Below are 26277 nucleotides of genomic sequence, written 5' to 3'. Positions count from 1 at the left end.
CGACGGAAACCAAAAACTCCTGTACGAATTCCTCAATAACGTTGAGGAGATCCTATTATATATACGTGGCACGGACAACACTCCGTATGGCCAGATTTTACTAAGGGCCATACGAAACAAAATTGAGAGACAGGCCAATGAGGTCCTCAATATGTACGGAACTCCACTCATTTGGGATGACATAAAGAATAACCTCATACTTCACTACTCAGACAAACGGACTGAGACATCCCTAATAAGAGACTTACACAATGTCAGGCAGTATAATAAGGCTATCGAGCCATTCTACGGAGAGATTATAGAAATTCAATCTTCTCTTTGTAATAACATACTTATTCATGAAAAAGACCCTGGAGTAATAAACGCAAAGAAATCCCTCTATTCCGAGATGTGTTTAAACTCTTTCCTTAGTGGCCTAAATGAACCACTTGGATCTAGGGTAAGAGCGATGCAACCGCGTTCACTGGCTGAGGCATTATCTTGTTGTGTCAAGGAGCAGAATATATCATACCAGAGGGCACCACAGACAAATAGGGTCGGATACCATACACAGTACAGACCGTATGAGAACCGTTTTCAACAGAACAGGAATCGCAATCAGAATTGGCAACGAAATCAGGATTACGGGAATACTAGACACTTGCCTCCAGTGGACAAGCGACCCCAATCAAACCAGTTCGACCGAAATTTCACCCCTCAGGTCCATTTTAATAGAAACAGGAATCAGTATCTTCCAAACAGCTCGAGATACCAACCTTATGAGCCCAGGCATTTGAACCACGACATACCAAGAATAAAAGCGAGTCCTAGCCAACAGACTAGATTTAATCCAAATCTGAATTTCCATGAGACAACCACATCCAACAATTATCGGCAGCTAGATAAGTACCTAGACAACGACCCAAACAATTTCGTAGAAAATCAAAACTTACACCGACGGCAGGAATTTATCAACAACGGGCACAATAATAACGAGCCAACCAATATTGAGGACGCTGGAAATTTTTTCAGATCAGCCTCCAACAGCCAATTGGTTACATAAATCCAACTAAACACCCGTCGACCTTACCATACGTTTCCATCCTTCTACCTTGCGGCAAACCTTTGAAATTTCTCCTAGACACGGGAGCATCCTCTTCTTTTATAAACCCCGAATATGTCTCGCCAAAGGAACAAATTCAGTGCGACCCCGTAACTATTACTACTGTCTTTAAAAGTTACCAAATAGATAAACAGGTAGACCTGCCAATATTTCCAGAGTTCAATCAAACAGGATCCCTTAAATTCCTCATTTTTAGATTTCATAATTTCTTCGACGGACTTTTGGGCATGGATGCACTTCTTTTACTCAAAGCCAAAATTGACCTTGCGAATAGAACCTTAATTACCGGAAACGCTGTCAACAATATCAGTTTCAAGACAAATCAATCTACCGAAATTAAAGAAATTCAAGCTAAATCTAAAACCCTGATAAAATTGCCTATCAATGAGCAGAATGGCACTGTCTACATTAATCCCATTGAATTAGCACCAAAGCTTTTCGTTAGCTCTGGTCTGTACAATGTCGAGAACGGGTACAGCTCTATCGAAATAACAAACTTATCTGACGGAGACCAGATATTTATGTTAGACGCCCCATTGGTGGCGAGACGGTATGACGAGACCGACTTTATAGAACTGAATAATTTCAACTTGGCAATTAGTAATGATGGCGAGGACGAACTCGATCATCCTTCCGGACCTCACCTGAACGACTTATTGAGAACAAGTCACCTTAATAGCGAAGAACGAAAGAAACTCTTAAAAGTATGTACAGAATACAGTGACCTTATTTATAGGGAAGGGGAGCCACTTTCGTTTACAAGTAAAATAAGACACAAGATAGTCACTAGTGATGATATCCCCATATACACGAAGTCGTACAGATACCCATACGTGCACAAGCAGGAGATTCAGACTCAGATAAATAAGATGTTAGAACAAGGGATTATTCAACATAGCTACTCACCCTGGAGCTCTCCAATCTGGATAGTCCCTAAGAAGATAGACATCCATGGTAATAGGAAATGGAGATTGGTGATAGACTATAGAAAAGTCAACGACAAGACTATATCTGACAGATATCCAATACCAAATATAAATGAGATATTGGATAAACTGGGCAGATGCATGTACTTCACCACCCTTGATCTAGCTAGCGGTTTCCACCAGATTGAGATGGACCCTAGACATATTCAGAAAACGGCATTTACCGTGGAAAATGGGCACTATGAGTTTACTAGAATGCCTTTCGGGCTAAAAAATGCCCCAAGCACTTTCCAACGGGTAATGGACAATATCCTAAAAGATCTCATAGGGAAGGTATGCCTTGTATACCTAGATGATATAATCATATATTCCACTTCACTACAAGAACACCTGGAGGGTATAACGCAGGTATTCAGAAGACTTAGGGAAGCCAATTTTAAGATCCAAATGGATAAATGTGAGTTTCTTAGAAAGGAGATCTCCTTCCTGGGGCACATTATAAATTCTGAAGGTATAAAACCCAATCCGGCGAAGATCGATGCCATAAAAAATTTTCCATTACCTAAGACACGTACGGAAATTAAGGCATTCCTTGGACTCGTGGGTTACTATCGCAAATTTATTAAAGATTTGGCCAAACTCACTAAACCACTCACCCAATGCCTGAAAAAGGGAGCAACCATCCAGATAGACCAGAAGTATAGCGAGGCATTTGAGACATGTAAAAATTTACTGATGAACGATCCCATCCTTCAGCATCCCGACTTTACTAAACCCTTCATTCTCACAACAGACGCTAGCAATATTGCATTGGGAGCTGTTTTGTCACAGGGTAATATAGGTAGAGACAAGCCAATTTGTTTCGCGAGCCGCACCCTCTCACAGAGCGAATGCAATTATTCGACAATAGAAAGGGAATTACTGGCAATAGTTTGGGCAGTGAAGTATTTCCGCCCGTACCTTTTTGGAAGAAAGTTCAAAATTTTTACAGATCACAGACCCCTCACCTGGGTAATGAACCTGAAAGAACCAAACTCCAAATTGATTAGATGGCGACTAAAATTGGAGGAATACGACTATGAGATTGTCTATAAAAAAGGGAAGCTTAACACGAACGCTGATGCTCTTAGTCGAGTAAAGATAAATGAACCATTGGAAGAAAATAGACAAGAACTTTTCAACAACACAAGCACAATTCATAGCGCGGACGAAAATTTGAATGACGGTATTCCCATTTCAGAGAGACCTTTAAATGAATTCAACCTACAGGTGATTTTCGAAAGGGATCGCACAGGGTCACCCATGACCATAGAGAACATTTTTAGGAATAGACAGAGGAGAATTTTGCGTAGAGAGCAGTTCAACGAAGGAATCATGCTAGACATATTTAAGGAATACTTTCCCCCCAATAAGCAGACGGCTATTTACACGAATGATGAAATCTTTGCAATAGTACAGTTGACTTATTCCAAATATTTTTCACAAGCTAAGACATTCCGTCTCATTAGGTGTACCGAAATTCTTGAGGACATAATGACTGAGGAGAAACAAGAGGAAATAATTCGCGACTACCACGAACGATCGAATCATAGAGGCATAAATGAGACATTGTCTCACCTTAAGAGGAAATATTATTTCTTAAATATGAAAGATAAGATCACCAAAACACTGAACCATTGCGAGAAGTGTAAGACCTTTAAATATGATAGGAATCCCCCAAAACTGAAATTTTTAGTTCCAGAAACACCATTAAAACCCCTGGAAATACTTCATATCGATCTCTACAGTATTAACAATAATCAAATACTGACTGTCATAGACAAATGTTCCAAATTTGCTTGCGGATACGCACTTAGTTGCAGGAATAGTATTACGGTTCTTAAAGCATTCAAGAATTTTATTAGTTCCTTTGGTATACCCAAAATGGTTGTCTGTGACCAAGGCTCCGAATTCGTTGCAAACATCTTCAAAGATTTCTGCAGACAATTCCAAATAGAATTACACTTTACATCTTTCCAACAGACTAGCAGTAATTCACCTGTAGAAAGGTTACACTCCACACTTACTGAAATATACAGACTAATACTATCTAAGAGAAAGGAAAAGGGATTCTCAACAGAACACGAGGAAATACTGTCTGAAACATTGATAACGTACAATAACGCTATTCATTCCACGACCAAACACACACCCTACGAGTTATTTTTTGGACGACCATACAAATTCATGAAGACATTAAATTTTTCAAACGAACATGACTATTTAACGAAACTAAATACTTTCCTTGACGAACTATACCCCGAAATTCAAAAACATGTCCGAGACACAACAAAGACAAGAATCGAAAACCTGAATGATTCTAGAGAGGATCCTGAAGACGTCACTGATGGCCAAATCGTTTTCAGGAAAGAATCAAGAAGAAACAAATTGACGCCTAGATATTCAAAGCAAACAGTTGAAAAAGATGGCAAATTTACCATTATTACTAAAGGGCAAAAGAAATTACATAAATGTAGATTAAGGAAACAACATAAAAAATAAAAAAAAAAAAAAAAAAAAAAAAAATAAATAAATAAATAAATAAATAAGTAAAAACTAAAATTTTAATTGTATCAAGAATTATTATAGCCTTTGCAAAAAGAAAAAGAAATGTCCTATACTATTACTACATGTTTAGTACATAAATAAACAAATAAACAATAATTCAGTAAATTAATATGAATATATACTAGGGATAGAACATTGACCAGAACTACCCTCACGCTCTCCTCACACAAACTAACACTAATCTTTCACTTTTAGAATTCCTTCAATTCAGGCACAAATAATCGAGGTACACAACTTGCCAACACACCAAAGCATTTTACCACTGCGTTTAGGCCCCGCAAGATTCGTCACAAATCTCAACAGCTTTATTCACATCATTAATCTTGAAAACTACAAAACAAACATTGACGTTATAGAATACAATCTTGACCTTTTCGAGAAACATATATTTGAACCTAACATCGTAAGAATAACTAAGCTAAAACTTGCAGAATTAAAGACCAAGTTTTTAGCATTATACCCAATTAAAAGACAGAGAAGAGGGCTAATAAATGGACTAGGTTCCGTGATTAAATTCATAACGGGTAACATGGATGACCAAGACGCTAGAACAATAAATCAACAGATAGGAAACATTTACTCAAACCTAAACAACGTTACATATACACTTTCACACGAACATTCAATCAACTTTAAAATGATTGAAAGATTCAATAACATAACATCCCACATAAATAACGAACAGCACACAATAGAAAGATACATGTTGAGCACAACTAATAAAATAAAACAGGAAGAGGACATACTATTACAAACACAATACCTCAACCAGATAAACTACAACATCGACCTTCTAACACACCACTTAACAAACATAGCTGAGGCAGTAGTTCTGTCAAAACTAAATATAATTTCAAGATTCCTCCTCAGCCCGGAAGAACTCGAAAACATAGAAGTCAAATTAAAACGAAAAAATATTGAAGTCAGATCTATCGAAAATATTTATGAAATGCTAGGCATGCAAGCCTACTACAATGAAACAAATATCATTTTTAATATTCTTGTACCGAATGTCTCTGAAGAAGACTATTTTCTATACCACATAATTCCTTTACCAATAAACATAACTAAGTTAATAATAACAGAACCATATATATTGTTTAATGAAAATTCCACACACCATCACAAAACACTTTGCCCATCGATCGAAGGAACATATTATTGCGGTATACCGATCCGACAGGAAGAAACCAAATACTCGTTATGTATTGGAAACTTAATAAACAATAAAGAAGCAAATTGCCCAATTAGTGACGTTGGAAAAAGGGAATCGATCACACAAGTGGAACAAAACCTAATACTTTTTATTCACTCACCAGAGACACTAATAAATTCTACTTGCAGTATCAAAACTCTCACAGTAAAAGACACAGCCCTTGTGCGTTTCCAGAACTGTGACGTCTCAATAAATGGTATAACATACCACGATGATACCGATGCATATTGGGATCAACTCCACATACCCCCGTTACCAAACAGCAACATTTCCGTAAACTCCACAATCGAAATACTTAGTCTTCAAAAACTCGAGGATTTCAACTTTCTAACCAACAACAGAATTAGCAACCTGGAAATAACCACTACAACAGTTCACTCAGTCACAACAACAACAACATTAGTATGCACAATAGTAGTCATTACCATACTCATCATTGTCATTAAACGAAAAAATACGTACAAACACCACTTTCCACCTCCACAGCCTATCACTCCGACCACAACATCTTCATTGTGGCCGTCGCTCTATCTTAAGGGGGGAGGAGTTACGACACCCACCTTATTGTCTCCACCAAAACCAGTTACGACACCCACCTTATTATCTCCACCAAAACCACCGAGAACGTTAACCTATTGATTTAGGTCATAATTAACGCTGAATAACCAATAAATATATTTGTCTCATATAACCAATATCATTGTTAGCAATAAGAACACCAACTAATTAATAAGAAATTGTTTTGTAACTTTTATTGTATAATTCCAAGAAATCTAGCTTTTACTTTAATCATCATTTATTATATTGTAACTTAGTTTTCTTTAAGATTTAAAATGAAAATAAAAATTATTCTTTGTTCAGACTTCAAATTGCAAAGAGTTATTTTTTTTTAACCACGGAGGTTCCACCATCCTTATCTCGTGCTTCTTTCATTTTATGGTCAGTTCAATCGACACGCTGAAGCGGCTATTCGGGCTATTGTTACCAAATTTCGCACCAAATTTACATTGTTGGACTTTAAACCACCAACATGCTTATGTAGAGTGCGAACTGAAGACAATGTCGCTGCTTAATCGGCCATTCGTCGCCATTCGCCTCAATTGGGCCTCTGTTACCAACAAAAATTTTGCGGTAGGTGTGAAGCCCTTCCAACTACAGCTGGTGCAAGAATTGAAGCCGAACGACCTACCGCAACGCAGCGCAGCAAGAGCTACAAATGCATCCAGAAAAGTAATAGTTTGGTGCGGTTTATGGGCTGGTGGCACCATTGGACCGTACTTCTTCAAAGATAATGCGAATCGTAATGTAATATAAATGGTGTGCGCTACCGTAAGATGATATCCATTTTTTCCCCCCAAAATGCAAGAGCTTGGTTTCAACCAGACGGTGCCACATGCCACACAGCATGCGTAACAGTGGACTTTTGAGAGGCGAGTTCGGTGAACATTTAATTTCACGTTCGGGACCGGTTATTTGTATGCCTAGATCGTGCGGCTTAACGCCTTTGGATGATTTTTTGTGGGACAATGTTAAAGCTCATGTTTATACAGACAAGTCCGCTTCACTAACGCATTGGAAGCCAACATTGAAGCATTTATTCGTGAGATACCTGCCGAAATATTGGAAAGACTATGCCAAAATTGGGCTAAGCGGATGGACCATGTGAACACGGTGAACATTTGCATGAAATAATCTTCAAATATTTAATTATATAAACCGCACTATTAATTCAAATAAAGTTTTCATGAATTTTTCTGAATGTTTTTTTTTTTTTTTTTTTTTTTTTTTTTGAAAAACTTTCCTGTAGCTCTTAAAAGTTCACCCTTCATTTGCAACTAAGAAATATATGATTTGTGACGAACGCAAAGGGCTTGATTTATGTTCTTGGGGTCAATGTAAAAATCGTCTCTAAAAAATAATGTTTGGTAAACAAATTTTGGAAAATCGGGGCGGAAGTGGGATAGTACGTTTGGTACCGCAATTGGTACTATTTGGTACCATTGTAAATTGAACTAGTGCTCTGAGTTTTGGGACTTAGATACACTATCGCAACCTTAATTTGGTGGCTATAATAGTTTTTGCAAATTTGTACATTTAGGTACTAAAAAAGTACCAAAAAGATACGAAATTGGTGAACTTTGAACAAGGTGGATGGATAGCGACAGAATTTTAAAACTTGACTAAAAAGACATCTGGTGAAAAATCATGAAGATGAAAAGAAAAAGTGGAAGGATAGTACTGGTAACGGGAGAAAATGTACGTTTAGTGCCGCAAATGGTACTATACCAATATTGGTACCAATTGGTACGTTCTGTGCAGAAGGAGTTAGAGGTCTGAAATTTGGGCAACTAAATAATTTTTTCACAATCGCAACGTTTTGGTGCCAAAATTGATAGTATTTGATAATTTCTTTATAGATGGAGCTAGACGTCCGTAATTCGGCATGTAGGTTCAATTTAGAAATAAATGATGGATGATTAAATGATCTATCACCATTCGTACATTTTGGTACCATTTTTTACTTTCTGTTCAGATGGAGCTAAAGGTCTGAGACTTGGCATGTAGGTACAACTAGGAAAAACATGATGGCCGCGGTTTTTGCGCTCTTAATGACCGTTTCGCTATATCTCAATGTTACATGCGCATTCGTAGCCCACGGCCTTAACTCGGAGTGCGTCGACCAGAAAGGCTTCGGGTTAACCAAGTTTATTGACGGCAGTCCTCTGACCTTCACTGCCAAATCATCTGCGTTTTCATTTCCCCTTCTTACACTCCAAGACCTGACATTGCCGTCCTGGTTGTTATTGCCCTCAAGGGTAGTTTACTGTCCGTAAAGGTGTTCACACTCGACGTCCTTGCGTGCAAACCACACCACCTCACGCATTCCGTGATTGCCCGGAATCGTTAGGCAATCTAAAATAGATCTCATTCCCTGGGTTCTTAATGTAGACCCCCAGGACCACACTGTCCTCTAGCTTTGATCCATCCGTGTAACATGATCTTCCAGATGGCAATACAAGGGTTTCGGCAATCCAAGTCTGTGCCTCTGGCAGCAGTGTCTCGCACTCGACCTTAAGTATTGTCTTCTGACTGGACAACGCTAAGTGTCAGGCCAGAAACCTATATGGCAGGCCTCGTAACGGTTTGGCACAAAAACCAACAACTTGGTATTAATTCCAAAAGGTATACGTTGAACTTCGAGGCCTCTTTGTGCATAGTAATTTCTATTGTCAATGTTTTTTTTTGTACCCACCACCGAAGTGTGGGAGAATATTTATTTTGTCGATGCATTTTCGACCCTATCGAGTATATATATATATTCTTAATCGTCGTAAAATTTGGCACGATGGTTTGCGTTAGGCTCCTTGACATTGGTACTGAGTGTGGGCAAGATCGGTCTATATTTGGATATTGCTGTCATATAGACTGATCTCGCGATTTAGGGTCTTGGGTCCATAAAAGGCTCATTTATTACCCGATTTCGCTGAAATTTGGCACAAGTATCTATGTAAGGCTTTTGTACATCGGTGTCCTATATGGTTCAGACCGGTCTGTATTTGGATATAGCTTCCATATATACCGATCTCCCGATTTAAGGACTTAGGCCCAAACCGGGAGCATCTATTACCCAATTTCGCTTAAATTTGGCACAGTAAGCTGTGTTAGGCCATTCAATATTCGTGTTTAATACGGCCCCATCGGTCTATATTTCGGCATATCTGTCATATAGACCGATCTCCCGATCTAAGGTCTTAAGCCCATAAAAGGTGCATTTATTGTTCGATTTCACTGAAATTTGGCACAGTGACTGATGTTAGGCTTTCAACATCTATTCCCTATATGGTTCAAACCGGTCTATAGCTGACATATTAACCGATCTCCCGGTCTAAAGTCTTGAGCCCATAAAAGCGAATTTATTAACCGAATTCGTTGAAATTTGGCACAGTGGCTGATGTAAGGGTTTTTGACATCTGTGCCCTATATGGTTCAGATCGTTCTATAGCTGGATATAGCAGCCATATATACCGATCTCCCGATATTAGTCCTTGGACCATATATATTTCGCTGAATTGTAAAACACAGTGAGCAGTGGTAGGCCCTACGACATCCGCGTTTAATATGGCTCCCATGGATCTATGTTTGGATATGGCTGATAGCGATCTCCCGATTTAAGGTCTTGGGTCATAAAAGGCGCATTTATTTTCCGATTTTGATGAAATTTGGCATAGTGTCCTATTTAAGGCTTTTCGACATCCGTGCCATATATGGTTCAGATCTTTCTATATTTGAATATAGCTGCCAATTAGGCCACTTTTTTGTTTTAACTAGGCATCCGTGCCGATTACACAATCCATTATAGCTGCAAGGATTTCATAAATGATGAATTTTTCTCCGGATTTTGCGATAAAATGAGCTTAACATATATACCCAAGGTGGTGGGTAACGAAAGTTTGCCCCGGCCAAACTTAATGCCTTTTTACTTGTTTTTCAATGTTGGGTTGATTTTATCGCTTCTTGTGCGACAGGATTTATTTGCATTGGGTGAATATCTGCTTTTGCTCTGCGAAAAATACATGGCAACATTTTGACCAAAGAAACCCCAAAAAAATCAACCTTGTCAAACCACCGAAAGATCGATTTTCGGAAATTTTTCCGTAAAAAAGAACGTAGTACCGACCTTAACGAGAAGAAAATTAAACTCATTCCGAAAATAATTAAATCGAAAGATAATATTAATAAAATGTGTTGCTTCCTGATAGGCCAGAGCCACTTTCGTACCGCTTCCACATTCGATCGATTGGCATCTACCCACTCTTAGACATCCCCAAAAAGTTAAAGAGGTTGAGTGGCAAAATAATGTAACCAGGCGTCTACATAACCAGACAGCTATATAACCAGACGTCTAAAATCGGTTCTATTGCCAGGAACTTTTATGGCAATTCCAACTAAACACCCAAGTAAAATTGCAACACAACACCTATTGCCGTCTCCACAGGGAACGTCACCCTTTCCATAAAACCGAAACAGGTGTAAGTTTTTCAAACTTTATCTTTTGAAACTTTATCTCTTAATGATGAATCCTGGTGAATCAGGTTATTCCCTCGATATTGCTGGCAAATTTGTGTGGTTTCAATATCGCCCTGCGGTATGTCGTTCGGTCTCGGCTATAAAACGGGGGTATGATAAAGAACCTCCTTTTGACAGCTAAAACTCTTGAGTCAGGCTATACTCATATGATCAGATTAGCCATTAAAACAGCAGATTTTCTTAGTAAAAACAACAGAGCGTTAACAGTTTGCAAAAACAGCCGTAGTACCTGCTTTTAACATTTTTTTTTTTTTTTGAGTAATAAATTTCGTTGAGTGTACTCGGCTGAGAGGTTTTTCTGCCGAAAATGCCTACACGTACACAAATAAATTTCTATTTATTCTAAATATTTTGTGTATATGCGTATGTGAGGTTGTCAAAATCAAAACAAAACCAGTTGGTCGGCAACGATGAACCAGGAGGATTATTCATCGAACAGAAAACAGTATTTGTGACATCTGCTTCCATATGTAAAGTAAAGCGATACCATATATGTAGTAGAGTACACATGAATATGTCGCCGTCATATTTTGCTGAGATTGCCTCATTCAAGGATAACAAGTTCGATTCGATTAGGATGATGTGCTCTGTGCGAAATTTATAGCCGTCATGTCGAGAGTTTATTTTGCATATAATACTATATTTGAGGCGTTTTGCTATCTTCTTTCGGTCTGAGAAAAGGTTTTATTTGTTCATCAAATTGATAAATCATCACTTAAACGAAGCAACAGATTTTGAATAGAAAAATTATTTGTGCAAACCCTGTCGAACACGTCCTAAAACACATCACCGATTGTATTTTGGTATATGGAAAATTTTCGCAAATACGAGATAACACCGTTAGCTTTTTGAGAACACTTTTCTTTAGCTTATAGCAAGAAGGGATTTGTTTAATTTTCTTTTTATGAAATGGCAAGGGAGAAAAAATATATCTTTAATGTGATGCCCAAAAATTTTGATTTCGAATTTAGACTGACAGGTTTTACAATTTATGTTATTTATCCTAATTATTTGCGTGCAACTTTCTTAAATGTAATTATTGTAGTAGTTTGCAGATGGTGGGTTTTTTGTCCAACGGACTTGTTTCAAACAAATCATAAGTCAAATGAGGAGCAAAAGGCTGCAAGACAGAACCAGATAGGCGCTGTGTGAATGGGTCATTCGGTTGAATCAAGGTGTGCTCTAGTGGTAAAAGGTAATTCGGTAGCTGCAGCTGGGTCAGGCGCACTGAGGAAGTTCCACTGCTTTCTCAAGAGTATCTGGATGCGTAAGGAAGCTGCCAAAGCTAGACCAAACGGGGCTTGTGAGGATAAACCTTTGTGGGACACAGACCACAAAGTTAACGCAATAGTGGTAGAGAATTTGAACCCTGACACCGGTACGGCTGCTGCAAATAAATCTCCACCATTAAAAGTACGCGTTGGTGGTTCTGAGGGTCGTCAATGCGTTGCTCTTATCAAGGATTGATGGGTGATTGGAAGCGAAGTTCCTGGACTAAGAATTCCTCGATATATGCTACCTAATGCTGTACTGTGAATTGGAGACAGAGGCGCCTATATTTTTGCACATTCTTGGATTGACGGAACTTTGGTATTGCCATCTGGTAGTTCATGTTATATGATGGATTAGAGCTAGAGCTCATAGTGAGTCCGGGAGTCTACATTAAGGACCCAGGAACTGAGACCTGTTTCCAACTGCCTGACCATAACACGATCCTGCAGGCGGAGATCCGGGCGATCACAGAAACGTGAGGTGATTGGTTTAAAGCGAGTAGGTCGAGTGTTAATATCATTAAAAACAGTACGATGGCCATCAGAGCTATAACAACTAAGTGTGGCGGTGAGGTCACTGACGGTCTTGGGGTGTAAGATGGAGAGTCACACCTTTTCTGAAGAATGAAAGAGCAGACGATTTAGCCGTAACGACCAAAGGACAACCATCAATAAACTTGGTGAATCCGAAGTGAGAAGAAGACAATGCTAGTACTGAATGGGAGCTAGAAGCAGATCAGTATAGCTTTTGGTATCTTTACGCGACACATACGACTACGAGTACACTTACACAGAATAGGTGCGGCAAGTGATAGAGTATGTAAGACATGTGTGTGTCATTGTCCGGTTTTTACGACTAACAGACACAGACACTTGGTGGGGATAAAATACCAGACTTGAACTAGCTTAGGGCATATTTTTTGCGGGTGGGGAAATGCTTTAAACATGTGACGAGAACATCTCTCGCCTTATGGCGGACTCCGTTGTTTCCAACAGTGTCGGATAAAATACACCTTGTGTCACCTTTGGGGATTAATTCCACCTCGTAACCACTTTCGCATTACTTGGAGGTGGACGCCATATCTGATGATCATGCATATTCTCTTTGCTGTGTCTGCGTCCAGACCTCCGCATCGCCCCGCTTCCTATCTCTCCACATCCTTGCATCGGGTATTAGTTGTCGCGTCCACCTGGCCCGATTCCCATTAGTCATCCTTTGTTGTCATCTTTCGATAATCGCCTCTCGTTTGACCCGTGTATGATCCCTTTAAATCTCAGCCAGTCCTATCTGAGTTGCACGTCGCGGTGTAGAACCAAGCGCGCTCCATAGGCTGTAAGTCTATCGGAACCATTCCGACTATTACAAGAGCTGCGGGCTCTTGGCACTGTCCGGTAGGATGATATGACTCTATGAACCGTCGTCCTCTATCCTTAGGGGCATGGAATGTAGAACTATTATTCAACTATAGATTTTGTGAGCAGTACGGAGCTCCTGACTTATATTTTTTTAACTACGGTAGTGAAGGATAGGATCTTTCGTAATCGATAGGCTTCCGATCCTCCACTGAACAATAAAAGCCCACACAGGATTATTTCTGCTAGTTTTTGTTTGCCCTCGTATCTTCTTAGCTCAGTCTTATGGATGATATCCTAATTCTGTGGTGCCCTTGCAGCTTTAGCCTTATTGTAGAGTCTTCTGCAATCCCTACTTAGATCAACGAGTTCTGTGTACCACCATTGAGGTCGTTTTTTATTTTGTTCTAGCAAATGCAGATTCAAGCGAGTCGTGTAAAGCGTTTGCGATTTACTTGATCATCATATCAAGGTCCTCCACCGTTTCTACTTTTTCTCGGGTCTGCAAGGGACAGTGCTGTTGAATCTGTGCCAAAACTTATCCCAAACCGTCTTCCTTCTGTTTAGCTCAGAGACTTACCTCTTATGGTGTATTTTAACAAAGGTTGAAAGTAATGTAATGATGATCACTAAAAATATTGTTAAAGAAAAATTCCTAGTCACATATTCTTCCGTCAATACTTTCAAATACAATGATAACATCTGAACTTTCCCATACCGGGTTAAGTGATATGAGCATTGGCATCACTACCTTCTTCCCTGCAGAAGCCACTTCCTCCAGCAAGGACTCTTTCTCGGATGTTTCCCCAGCTGCTGCGGTCGAATTACCTTCTGAGTTTCCTCCTATCGCGCTAGCCCAATCCCATCGCATGTTCCCATCGGCCTCTTTCAAACTTTCAATCGATGATTGAAAGATTGGCATGGCATTCCCTTAGTCTCCCAAGTTTGGATTCAGGATCATAAGGATACTTTGGTATACATGTGTGCGCCATTGGTCGACCAAATCAAGTGCTGTTTCTGGTTTCTGGAAGTTAAATTTCAGATCAAATTTCATCAATCTTCGTAACGGTAATTTGTGGCTGCAATTCATAAGTACGTCGGAGTATACCGATGACAATCCATTGTCACATTCCACATATCACAAGATATGCAGCTCTCTCTTTATCCCTTGTTAATAATCTTTGACTAGGTACTATATGCTTTTCGGGTGACTCTTAACAATATTTTCTCATACGACAATTGGAAATGTGTAACTCGTTTGTTAATACCTTTTTTTCGAACATATAATCCACTACGTAAACATTTGGAACATCAGAAAAGCCATTTGGCAATCCGTAAAATATGGTACAGTGCTATGATTTCAATGCCGCAAAAAAAAACCTATTGTCGGAAGACTACAACACCATTCATATTGCATTAAAAAGCATATTTTAAACACTTTACGGGATTACCATTTAATCATTGCCAGTTCATTGTAAAATTCTTTGAATGTTTAACAATGCAAAAAATATACGAGGGTGCTATGGGGATTACAGACAAAGAAGCAAATAAATGATAAAATGGAAATTTTTTTTTGTAAAAATCTTAGAAAAATTTCTTACCTTTACCACATGATGAGGGGTATATACACTACGATATTCCGTTTGTACCTCTTCGAAATATATTTCTGAAACCCTATTAAGTATATGTTTATTCATGACGTCTTGACATTCGATTGACAAGGCAATTTAGCCACATCCATGCGTCTGTTTGTCCGTTCGTCTGCCTGTCGAAAGCATGCTGTAGCTTCCAAACAATCTAAAGATAAGCAATTTAAGGGCGCAATTATATGCGGCTTAAAGCGAAGAAACGTGGTTTCAAAAATTTATAATATTAAATAATTTGCAATGTCACAACCCAAGATAGCCCTCACCATTCACATCAACTTAGAAGAAGTACGGTCCAATGATGCCACCATACCATAAACCGCACCAAACTGTAACTTTTTTTTAGATGCATTGGTAGCTCTTGCAATGCTTCTGGCTGATCTTTAATGCAAAATCGACAATACTGCTTATTTACGTACCCATTGAGCCAAGAAAGATTTTCGTCCATAAAATGGATGAAGCGCAATGAACTTTCATAACAGAGCACGCATTTTGATAGTAAAATTCAAAAGTTTGCAAGCGTTGTTAGTTTGTAAGATGATTCATGATTAAATTATAAACCAAATTGAATATGTTTGGCAGTAAAACAAAACACAAAACATGCGAGAGCTATTTAAACCAGTGTTGCCAAAAAGATAATAACAAAGAATCATGAAAAAATCTTGGTCTACATCTTTTTATACCCACCACCATAGAATAGAGGGAATACTTATCCATTCATTCCATCTCTAACACCTCGAAATATTGATCTGCCCCTATAAAGTATATATACTCTTGATCTTAAATTATAAAATGAACGCATTTTATACCCACCACCATAGCATAGAAATATTGATCTGCCTCTATAAAGTATATATACTCTTGATCTTCTTTGCATTTTGAGTCGACCCAGGCATGTCCGTCTGTCGGTCTGAACGTCTGTCATATCACGATAGCGTTCGAACAAATGAACATCTCTGCTTTAATTTTGCATGTATACTTCTTATCAATGAATGTCGTTGGGTGTTGCAAATTGGCCATATCGGTTCAAATTTAAATACATTCCCCATGTAAAGTGATTCCCCAACTTAAACCGCTCAGTTTTCATCCGAAAGTAGCGAAGTACGTTTATTCTTTCCAGCAGTCACACCAAATCCCACCAGACAGATGCATAAATGGCCCTATATAAACCTACCCGAGAATTTGATTCCCTGAGCCCCTATACGCCTCAATTTTCATCAGTTTTGTCTGAAACTTAGTACGTGAAGAAGAACTATGTACTTCAACAGTGGCGCCTTATTCCACCCAGATAGGTCCATACATGGATATAGCTCCCATATTAACCCATCCCAATTTGGTACGTGAAGTACTCTTATGCGCTCCTATCTATTAAGTATTTCGATGCTTTGCATATGAAATGACAAAACACAACGTAGTATTTTAATCAACCCTGATTATTTTTTGCTAAAACTAAATTGCGAACTGAATAAAAAATTCGTTTTACGAACTTTGCTTTAATTTATAAAATGCTTTAGAAAATTCTCTAGTTTATTTAACAGCCCTCATATCCTTCGTTTCAAATTATGTTGGCCTGTACTGGTCCGGGAATTTGGTCGAGAATCACGTTTCAATCCTCCACCGACTGGCAACCACATACTGACCACAGAACCATAGTCCTCATCATCATCAACATCATAATCAACGGTCAAATGAATATACCGGAATTCTGGCCTAGACACGCTGCAGGATGCACACTGCAGGCACATATTCAGAACAATATGTAAAGAGGCATACACATCCTTACATCTACAGGGTGCTTGTAGAAAGGTCCTAAGTTTGACGCTCCTTAACACAGTAATAGGTCGCAATACAACAACAAAAATAAATATCATGTGTATTTTTTGTAATGCAAGTAATGCAATTTTGAAAGCACCGCCATAACTTTCATACTTGTGCGGAGGTGACCACCCTGTATGCAAATGAAGGCGTGTTTACTTCAGCACACATAAATATGTGCAGGACATAAGTTTTGCCTTGTTCAATTGGTTTGCATTCTGCCACCGCTGTCGCTGTTGCTGATGTTGCAGAAATTTATTGTAAATGTTTGCTGGCGGTCAGACTGTGGCCAAAGAGTTTCCGTTTGTGAAATCGTCATACTGCTATGCAATAACCGCTCTCGGCAATGCCACCACGTTTTATTGTACCTTTAACCACCTTTTGTAAAATTTGACTTCACCACATGTGAGAATATTTAAATTTTGCGGAAAAGCCAAAAAAGATGGCATCTGCATCTATTTGCCTTTTTTGTTTTCATACAAAACAATCGAAACCCAACATTTATTGCAAAAAGTTAAGGATTAAAGTCACTTAGCCAGTACATAAACAGTGGAATTACCCACAATTCCTCGTGAATCGAGTGAGAGGAAGAACAGAACAGAAAAGTGGTCCACTAAAAACTTCCTGAAGAGAAAAGTATGAGACCTTGTTCGCTCCCCTTATATGAAATAGGTGGACGAATTAATCGATTATAGTATGAGATTAAAAATGTGAAAGTGTTCATTTCGAAATGCCAGCAGTGCTAGTGCTGTGCTTGATTATCAATTTTCGTAGCATTGTTTGTTTTCGCTTTGCGGCGTTGCTTGCGTTCTTCTTATCGGTGACAGTTTTGAAATTACTTTTCGCCAATTCTACTGAGAATTAACGTTCGTTTTCTGCTGGTATTGGCATTTTTGAGCAATCTTTAATGCTGTCCATTGTGCACATTGTGCTGCTGTGTATAGAAATTTGAAATTGCATTTTCCAAGGAAGAAGGATAATGAAAAATCTTAAAATATTTAGCAAATCAATATCAATTTTTGTCAACCCCATTACAATTTGAAAAGTTTGCATTTGCAAGACACATTTTTGGTAGTCGATTGTACGAAGTTGTACATTGTATCGTGAAATGAAAACATGGATATGGAACTCAAAAAATAAGAAAAGAAATTTCATTTTATTTTTTTTCGATTAATGAAATTTATGTTATAATTTGTTATTAAAATTCCATCCGATATTGAAACACACTCTAAGTAGATCTAGCCATGTCCATCCGTCTACGTTTTTTTAATCACGTAGATATCACCATTGACGTAAGATAATATTAGTTTTGAATTAGCCATAGCTCACTTTGATTCCGCCTATTTGTACCCCGCCACAGTAGGCTAGTGGTATACTAATTTAGTAATTCCAATTTTAACACCTTGAAATATTGATCTGTGTTTTTTGTATTTGGATTGCTTAATCGAGTTATTAAATCTAGTTATAGTATGTTTGGTAGCTATATATAAGAAGTTCATATTGACTTACAGTTCCAAATTTCAATGAACATAAAAAAAAGCACCAGTTGTGAACTTTCAAAGCACAAAGAGAGATCGCTCTATATGACAGCTAAATCAATTTGTATAAAAAAAACACTAAAATGTTTGTCAAAATCGTATATTTTATGTCCAAAAATGTATGGGTCTAAAATAAAAAACGAGCTTCCAGTTTTTAACGACAAAGTCTGTCCGATAGTTACTAAGTTTCGAAACTCAGACGAAATAACTGAATCTACAATAGAACAAGTAAAAGCGCGCTAAGTTCGGCCGGACCGGATCTTATATACCCTCCACAATGAATCGCTTTTGGCAAGCTCTTTCCACGGTATCTTTTTTTAGGCAAACAAAGGATAAAAGGAAATAATTGCTTTGTTATTGGAACAATATTAAATTATGGTTCATTTCGGCCCATAATTGAACTCGATATTGGAGACCATAGTAGAAGTCATTGCGTAATATTTCAGCCAAATCTAGTAAGAATTGCAAACTTTAGGGGCTGAAGAAGTAAAATAGGGAGATCGGTTTATAGGGGAGTATTAGGCTATAAACTGATTCATGCCATATTCGACACGTATGTTAAAGGTCATGTGGAAAGCCGTTGTACAAAGTTTCAGCCAAGTCGGAGGCTCAAGAAGTCAAGATCCCAGATCGGTTTAAATGGCAGCTATATCAGGTTATTGACCGATTTGAACAATACTTAGTACAGTTGCTGGAAGTCATAGCGAAACACGTCGTGCAAAATTTCATTCCAATCGGATAAGAATTGCGCCCTCTAGAGGCTCAAGAAGTCAAGACCCAAGATCGGTTTATATGACAGCTATATCAGGTTATGGACCAATTTGTACTTTTCTTAGCACAGTTGTTGAAAGTCATAACAAAACACCTCATGCAAAATTTCAGCTTACTCGGATAATAATTGCGCCCTCTAGTGGTTCAAGAAGTCAAGACCCCAGATCGGTTTATATGACAGCAATATCAGGTTATGGACCGATTTAAACCGTACTCAGCACTCAGCAGTTGAAGTCATAATAAACTACCTCATGCAAAATTTCAGCAAAATCGGGTAAGAATTTTGCCCTCTGGCGGCTCAAAAAGTCAAGATCCCAGATCGGTTTATATGGCAGCTATATCAAAACGTGGACCGATAGAGCCCATTTACAATCCCAATCGACCTACACTAATAAGAAGTATTTGTGCCAAATTTCAAGCGGCTAGCTTTACTCCTGCGAAAGTTAGCATGCTTTCGACAGACAGACGTCGAGAAAATGTCATGACGATCAAGAATATATATACTTTATGGGGTCTTAGACGAATATTTCGAGGAGTTACAAACAGAATGACGAAATTAATATACCCACATCCTATGGTGGAGGGTATAAAAATTGTATAGTGGTTGAGAGTCGAATGTTTTGTTTTCGAAATAAGGTTAAATAATGCCGCAAGTGCACGAAACATAGGGTAGCCGACACGAAGTGTAGCATACAAAGTTCACACTGCCATATCTGTCAAACTAGAAATAATATCTACAATATTTTTGTTTTAGTGACAACTCATTATATTGCTTACAAGCCATCAAAAACATTTACTTCTTACTTTATTTAAGTTGGTCGTTGGAGACCATTTGCCCTCTTGCCGTAGCCCTAGCCCTAGTCCTCTAGTCTCTGACAGCCATTTCCGAGAAATCTTTCTCTACTTGATCGCCTTTATAAAACTTTTTCGCTGGAGCTTCTTCAATCATTCTGACAACATAACCTAGCTAGCGCAACCGTTCTATTTTCATGTGTTCATACGACGCCTATGTTCCATCCATTTTACGATAGATTTTTCTCTCATACACTCCAATTACGACCTCATCTGCTTACACAAGTACTCATGCTTCCGAGCCACACAACAGCACGGGTAGTTCCATTAGCGTGATTTTCGAGACTGCAATTACTTCTTCCGTTGAACGACCCATAACATATGTCGTCGGCATAGGTTCTCATGTGGGCAGTGTGTCATGCCTATTCACACCTGCATCTCGTATAATCTCCTCCTGTCTGAAACCTCGTTTGGTATTCAACGGTTTGGAGAGATTCTTTCCTATATTGATTGAGGAGCGTGTATCAGCAAGCATCAGTTTTGCAGAGATACCAAACTCAGACATGGCTTGAAATTAGAGCTGGAACACTATCGATATTCGAAACAATCGATATTTTCGATATTACTCATAAAAAATCGATAGTATCACTTATATTTCAAACGAAAATGAGAAGTAAAAGTCTAGCGATCGATTTATGTAGAAGCAATATGCATTGACAAAATAAAATCAAATGAATAAAATCAAATTTAATAAAGTCAGTTGGATGTCATGAGAACAATCATTGTACAAAATTTAAGCCCAATTGTATGAAAATAGCGCCCTCTATAGGCGCAATGTGTCTTATAGGATACATTCCTATCAATACTTTGCCGATAGTATTGATAGGAAAAAATATCATTTGATTTGATTGTGTTTGCACCATTCTAACGCCCAACATCCGTTCAGGTCATACATTTGTCGCCACACTTAGACAGGTGCGGAGCTTTGCTGCAGCAAGGTACTCGATTTTCGCCCTTTGGATCGATCGAATATTTGACGCGCTGGTTGGATGCCTTACATCTATTACAACAAGATTAATTTGGTTTTACGTGTTTTGATCGGGTGTCAGCCACGTAGCCGCGTGAATATTTCGATGTTAGAATCAGGTTCTGCTAATAAACGTATTTTTTGCCGCGACGAAATCAATGAGCCTCAATTCATTTACGAACGTTTCTTCATGTAGTTTAACGTCACGATTTTAATATCATGGCCAGGACAGCGGCCATATTCTCTTTCTAGGCACTCGTAGAAAATATCCTTGGTCTGCTCGTCCTTGTCTTCCGTCGGGATATGGGCACAAATGAGGCTGATGTTGAAAATTTTGGCTTTTTTGCGTATTGTAGCAAGCTTCTTATCCACCGGAGTAAATCTGGTGACTAAGAGTTTTAGTGTCCAACCCAAAAAAAAAAATGGACTCGAAGGAGTTGCTGCCCTTGCACACAAGTATTTTATTACCGAACATCGTGTTCGCTGGCGAAAGATTTCCCAATTGAGCAATTCGTCAACTCCCATTATACTAGCGTTTACTTGACCGAGCGTATGTACATACAAGAACTATGTAGTATTTATTCAACTTAGGTGATGATATGGACAATTGTGACCACCGATGGCCGCTCTTCAATCGTTTTCATCGAACCTGGCGTCAAAGTCAATGCGACTTATTGTCGGGAAAACATTTTGGAAGCTGCTTTGGAGCCATGGGCACACGAACACTTCGGTCGTAGATCACGGACGTACCATATAGACTCGGCAGCATCACATAAAGCACGGGTAAACCAAGGATGGCCAAAATCGTGTTCCGCACCTAATTTCGTTCACACAGTGGCTGTCCAATTCACCAGATAAAAACTCGATGGACTTTTCCGAGTTGCTTAAAACTACCGGTACAATATTTAATGCTATTGAAATAATAGGGTACCAACTATTGTCAGCGGAAAACATTATTTTCGAAGTGAAATATTGTACAACATTAAATTGTTTTTTAGATAATGGTCCATACAAGTTTCCAAATTCCTAGCTTTATAAATTCAATTACCCCTCTTTAGGAAGTTTTGTACACGTTGGTAAAAAATTTCAAAAACATTGGCAAAATGGTTATAGCCAGAACTATGTGAAAGAGATAAGAATACATTTTTTTAAATCCGAAAGCTGTATTTTGATTTTAGACCCATCCAGGTTAAATATCTTAGCATTCGTCGTAGATTACGATATGGATAACCGATTTGTCTGCTAAATAATTTGCCTACCCTCATACTCACATCTGGCGCCATAATCGGCACAAACATCAAATTGTCCTTTAATGTCCCCCAAATATTTTTAGAATATTACAACGATCAAGTCTATATTTACTTTTATGGAATAAAAAAACTAATACACCTCCATAGGTGGTAGGTCTATAAAAGCAATGTTGCAAATTATAATAGTAGCAAAAATTTCAATATCACCATGGCAGAATCCCGAAGTGAATTGACAGCTTCGTCTGCCTAAGTTTAAATCTGTCAACCAAAGGCTTGAGATCACAAAGGATTACGTACTGTGCATACAAAATGAGTACACATGAATGTTTAATAGCATGTTTACATACATAATATACATATGTATATCATATGAATAGTTACATATGCAAAATAAACTACAAAAGAGAACAGTATATGTGTAATGGATTAGTTACACTACACACAAACACAATTGTCTATATGTTTGTGCTAATTTGTGTTTCAGAGTGTATGTAGTACATCCTTTGAACTATTTGTGAGAAAAAAACTGGAGGTAATATTAAAAATTTTCAATTTTAAGGCTACCATAGAGACGGGTACAAATGTGTTCTAAAAGTAATCATTGCAAATACTGATACAAGAACAAATGAACAAAAGGATGGACAAAGAGTTGTAGAACAGAAGGCACGAATGAGCGGACGAAGATTTGTTTGAATGATTTGTCGGCTATGAGAACCTACGTAGGACTACCAGAAGTATGGAATCGACTGAATAGGCGAATGGATTGAGGGTACTCAAACATGTAATATGTCGGATTAGTTTTTATCAAATAAAGCCAAATTTTTTTTTATGTATAATGTTTTCATGTACAAAATGCCAAAGCTCATGAGCACTTTTCACCAAGACTTTTTACAAAAACCCTTTCGTGTTATGTATTCTAGTTTTGTTTTAATTTGTCTGTTTTGGTCTTTTTGTTTTATGGTGTTATGAAATCTGTCCATATCCGCACATTCAAAATGTCAAGGAATTGTGTTCAATAATCAAAGAATTTTTCACAAGGTCATTTACACTGCAGCTTACACATTTTGTGTTTCATGAATTACCCACGGCTTACGACCTCCCAAATTCTTCTTTGTTGATCCAACATATTTTTGCATTTTATTTGCGTTCCCACCAGCTTTATTACTTTTGAAATAGATTTCTGATTATTTTGCAATTTGTAGTACACTCAAAAGTTAAAAAAAAGTGAACCCCAAATGAATGAAAATTTAACTAAATGCAAGTAAAATTGACCATGATTTGGCGCTTAAGATTTTTTTTGTCCCGTTTGGTATACAGAATTCCTACTTTTAGGTATATGGGAGAGTAATAAAATCAAATTGAAATTTTCTACAAGTTGGAATATCTGAACTCAATGTCGGAATATTTTGAACATAATTATAAGGAAAATTCCTATGCGTTTTAAAACCAATTTCATACAAATTTGACATATGATACCCTTAATTTATAACATGTAAATTTAGAAATATTGATGTATTTCTTAAAAATCATTCTCTTTTTCCTGTATTTTGAAAATTAGTTTCAACGTATGAAGTATAAGCAGAATAACTAAAATTTAGGTTTTATTTGTGTTAGGCAGTAGAAATAATAGTTCCCAGGAATACCTACCCAAAGCCTATACATTGTGTAATAAATTATAGTCTTAAAGAAGTATTAGGTAAGAAATTTTGGATGGATTTTGGATATTTGGATGCCCCTTTTTTACATGTATTTAATTTGCGCTTATCAAAAAGGAAAAATTTAAGCAATGGTCATTAATTTATAATTTTAATCATACAAAAAGTTCAAATTTGATCGCTTCATAGCACTTACATTTCACTTTCAAGTTGCACTTTTATATAAATTATCTAAAAAATTTATTTATTTAAAAGATGATTTATTATACGTATCCTTTGACGCGTTTTTACCTTTCTTCCAGCCATTTTTGATATTTGTCTGCTGCTAAACTCATGGTTACTTGTGGCTATGATTATATTAACCGGAGTTAGGATTTTCCGAACAAAATGTCTAAACATTTATTTATTTAACTATAATATTACTTAAATGGGATTTACCTAACGTGGATATAAATGTGGATAAATGCTGAATTGGATATTTCTCTGCTGCAAAAAGTCATGCTTGTGGTTTAAAAAATATTAGTTTTGATTTATCAATTAAAATGAGTTTAATAAATATATAAATAAATAAAAATAATTTACGTGAAATGACGATTCCTACTTTTAGTTGCATTCGGTGCACCAGAAATATTGAAAAGAGTTGGGTGTTTTTTGATAAAATGCGTTATGAAAAATAGATGTATGCTCCAGTCCAATCTGTAAATTTGTGTTAAAATTAAATGCTATTTGTTAGTAAAATAACTACATTTCCTTTCGAATTATTCAACTTTAAAAAAACCAAAGCTGACTGCTAAAACAATTTATTTATTTTCCTTCTACATATTAACTGGTTATATTGTCACACTTTTAACAAAGGGTTGATCTATTACATCAATCCACAATTTTTCTGTTGCTCTCTTTTGAAACTCATTCCTTTAAACACGAGGGTTGCCTTTTATGTTACGCGATTGGACAACCGTTGTGTTGCATTCCGCCAACTGACAGATCTATCGTAAAGCTTGACATTATTGAGATTATACGTTTCGACATACGAGCGCTATTTGTGTTGTTTACAGTAACTTAAAAGATTCATCTTAATTCATCATCATCTGATCAAGTCGTGAACATTTTCGTGCAATTATTTTTTACAACTTTCGACGTGGATTAAATCAACAACAGTGCATCGATGAACTCAATTCAATTTCTGGCGATGAAGCTCCATCAAAGACCAGCTTTTGTCGATGATATGGTGAATTAGTCGTAGTTAACTCCTAGACGAATTTCGTGAATGTCGTCCAAAATCAGTTGTTGTTGCAAAAAGCTGCTGTGCGCCAACTGATACTGCAAGCCTTAGTGGGACCAGCATACATTTAATATTGTATGAATATTTGACCGTCAAAAAAATTTGTTCGAGTTGGATCCCACACAATTTGCCAATCGCTCAAAAAAGGCTTGTGTCGATTGATCGAAAGAAATGCTCCAAAAATACGAAACAACTTCATTTTGAAACCAAACTGTCTGCCAAATACCGAAACAAACATCTACTGATCGAAACTTTTTTAAAACTAAATTGCAATGAAACTTTTCCTAAAGAAATAATTTCAATGAAATCTTTCCAAAGATAAAATTTTATTTTTTCAAGTTTTTTGCCTGTTCGCCCTAACATTAAATTTAACAATTTTTGTTTATTTCTCTTTCGAGACGAGCTCAATGATCGGAGATGCAAAATGGAAAAGGCCATCTTTGACCAAAGCCACACACACCAACCACTATGGGACGCATTTCGTCTTTGGTTAGAAGACTTTTCAACCATATTAGGTGTGATGGCTTCAAGGGTCGTGCGTTGGTATGTTGTATTTGAATCGAATTAATTGCGAAAACGCATCTTTGATACAATTACCACATTAATCAAGCTCGACAAACCTACATATTAGCTGTACTTTCTCCAATGCATTTATTTTTGTGTAATGGCAGACATTCTGTCTGTGGTAAATTACACTTGTTTCCGTACCAATATTTCCATGATTTACCAGAGATAAAATTTGTGTGACATAATTATTATGACTTTTTTTCTAAAAACAAAACTTCAATGAAATTTTTCTCAAAACAAAGTTTTAAAGAAATTTTTTTTAAGTGTTAATTGCTGATCTTAAAACTTTAATAAACATATTGAACACATTTACGAAAAAGGCATTTTCACTTAATTTTTAAGAAAAATCCATGTTTTTTCACTCAAATTAA

The 26277-nt window shown here is 37.4% G+C and overlaps 2 protein-coding genes across 11 annotated transcripts in view; both read left to right on the top strand.

Annotated features, from left to right (window-relative positions):
- LOC106088904 (uncharacterized) overlaps nt 1–26277 on the top strand; it is a 778231-nt gene that overhangs the window by 478339 nt on the left and 273615 nt on the right. The gene's annotated exons all lie outside the window — the stretch shown is intronic.
- LOC131996640 (uncharacterized) lies at nt 4624–6688 on the top strand. Its single transcript, XM_059366219.1, has 2 exons — nt 4624–6253; nt 6338–6688. Exons 1-2 carry the CDS (start codon nt 5165–5167, stop codon nt 6488–6490), a joined length of 1242 nt encoding a protein of 413 aa, XP_059222202.1. The 5' UTR covers nt 4624–5164; the 3' UTR covers nt 6491–6688.

Source organism: Stomoxys calcitrans, chromosome 4 (assembly GCF_963082655.1).
Source record: "Stomoxys calcitrans chromosome 4, idStoCalc2.1, whole genome shotgun sequence".
Lineage (NCBI taxonomy): Eukaryota > Metazoa > Arthropoda > Insecta > Diptera > Muscidae > Stomoxys > Stomoxys calcitrans.
The sequence above is the reverse complement of the archived record's forward strand: the minus strand, read 5'-3'. Positions and strand labels throughout refer to the sequence as shown.

What these genes read in the sequence shown, in the direction of transcription:
- LOC131996640 (XM_059366219.1), top strand. Translation starts at nt 5,165, where the DNA reads ATGGATGACCAAGACGCTAGAACAATAAATCAACAGATAGGAAACATT. An exon ending in TCACAACAACAACAACATTA is followed by an intron (nt 6,254 to 6,337) that starts GTATGCACAATA and finishes CCACCTCCACAG; the next exon opens with CCTATCACTCCGACCACAAC.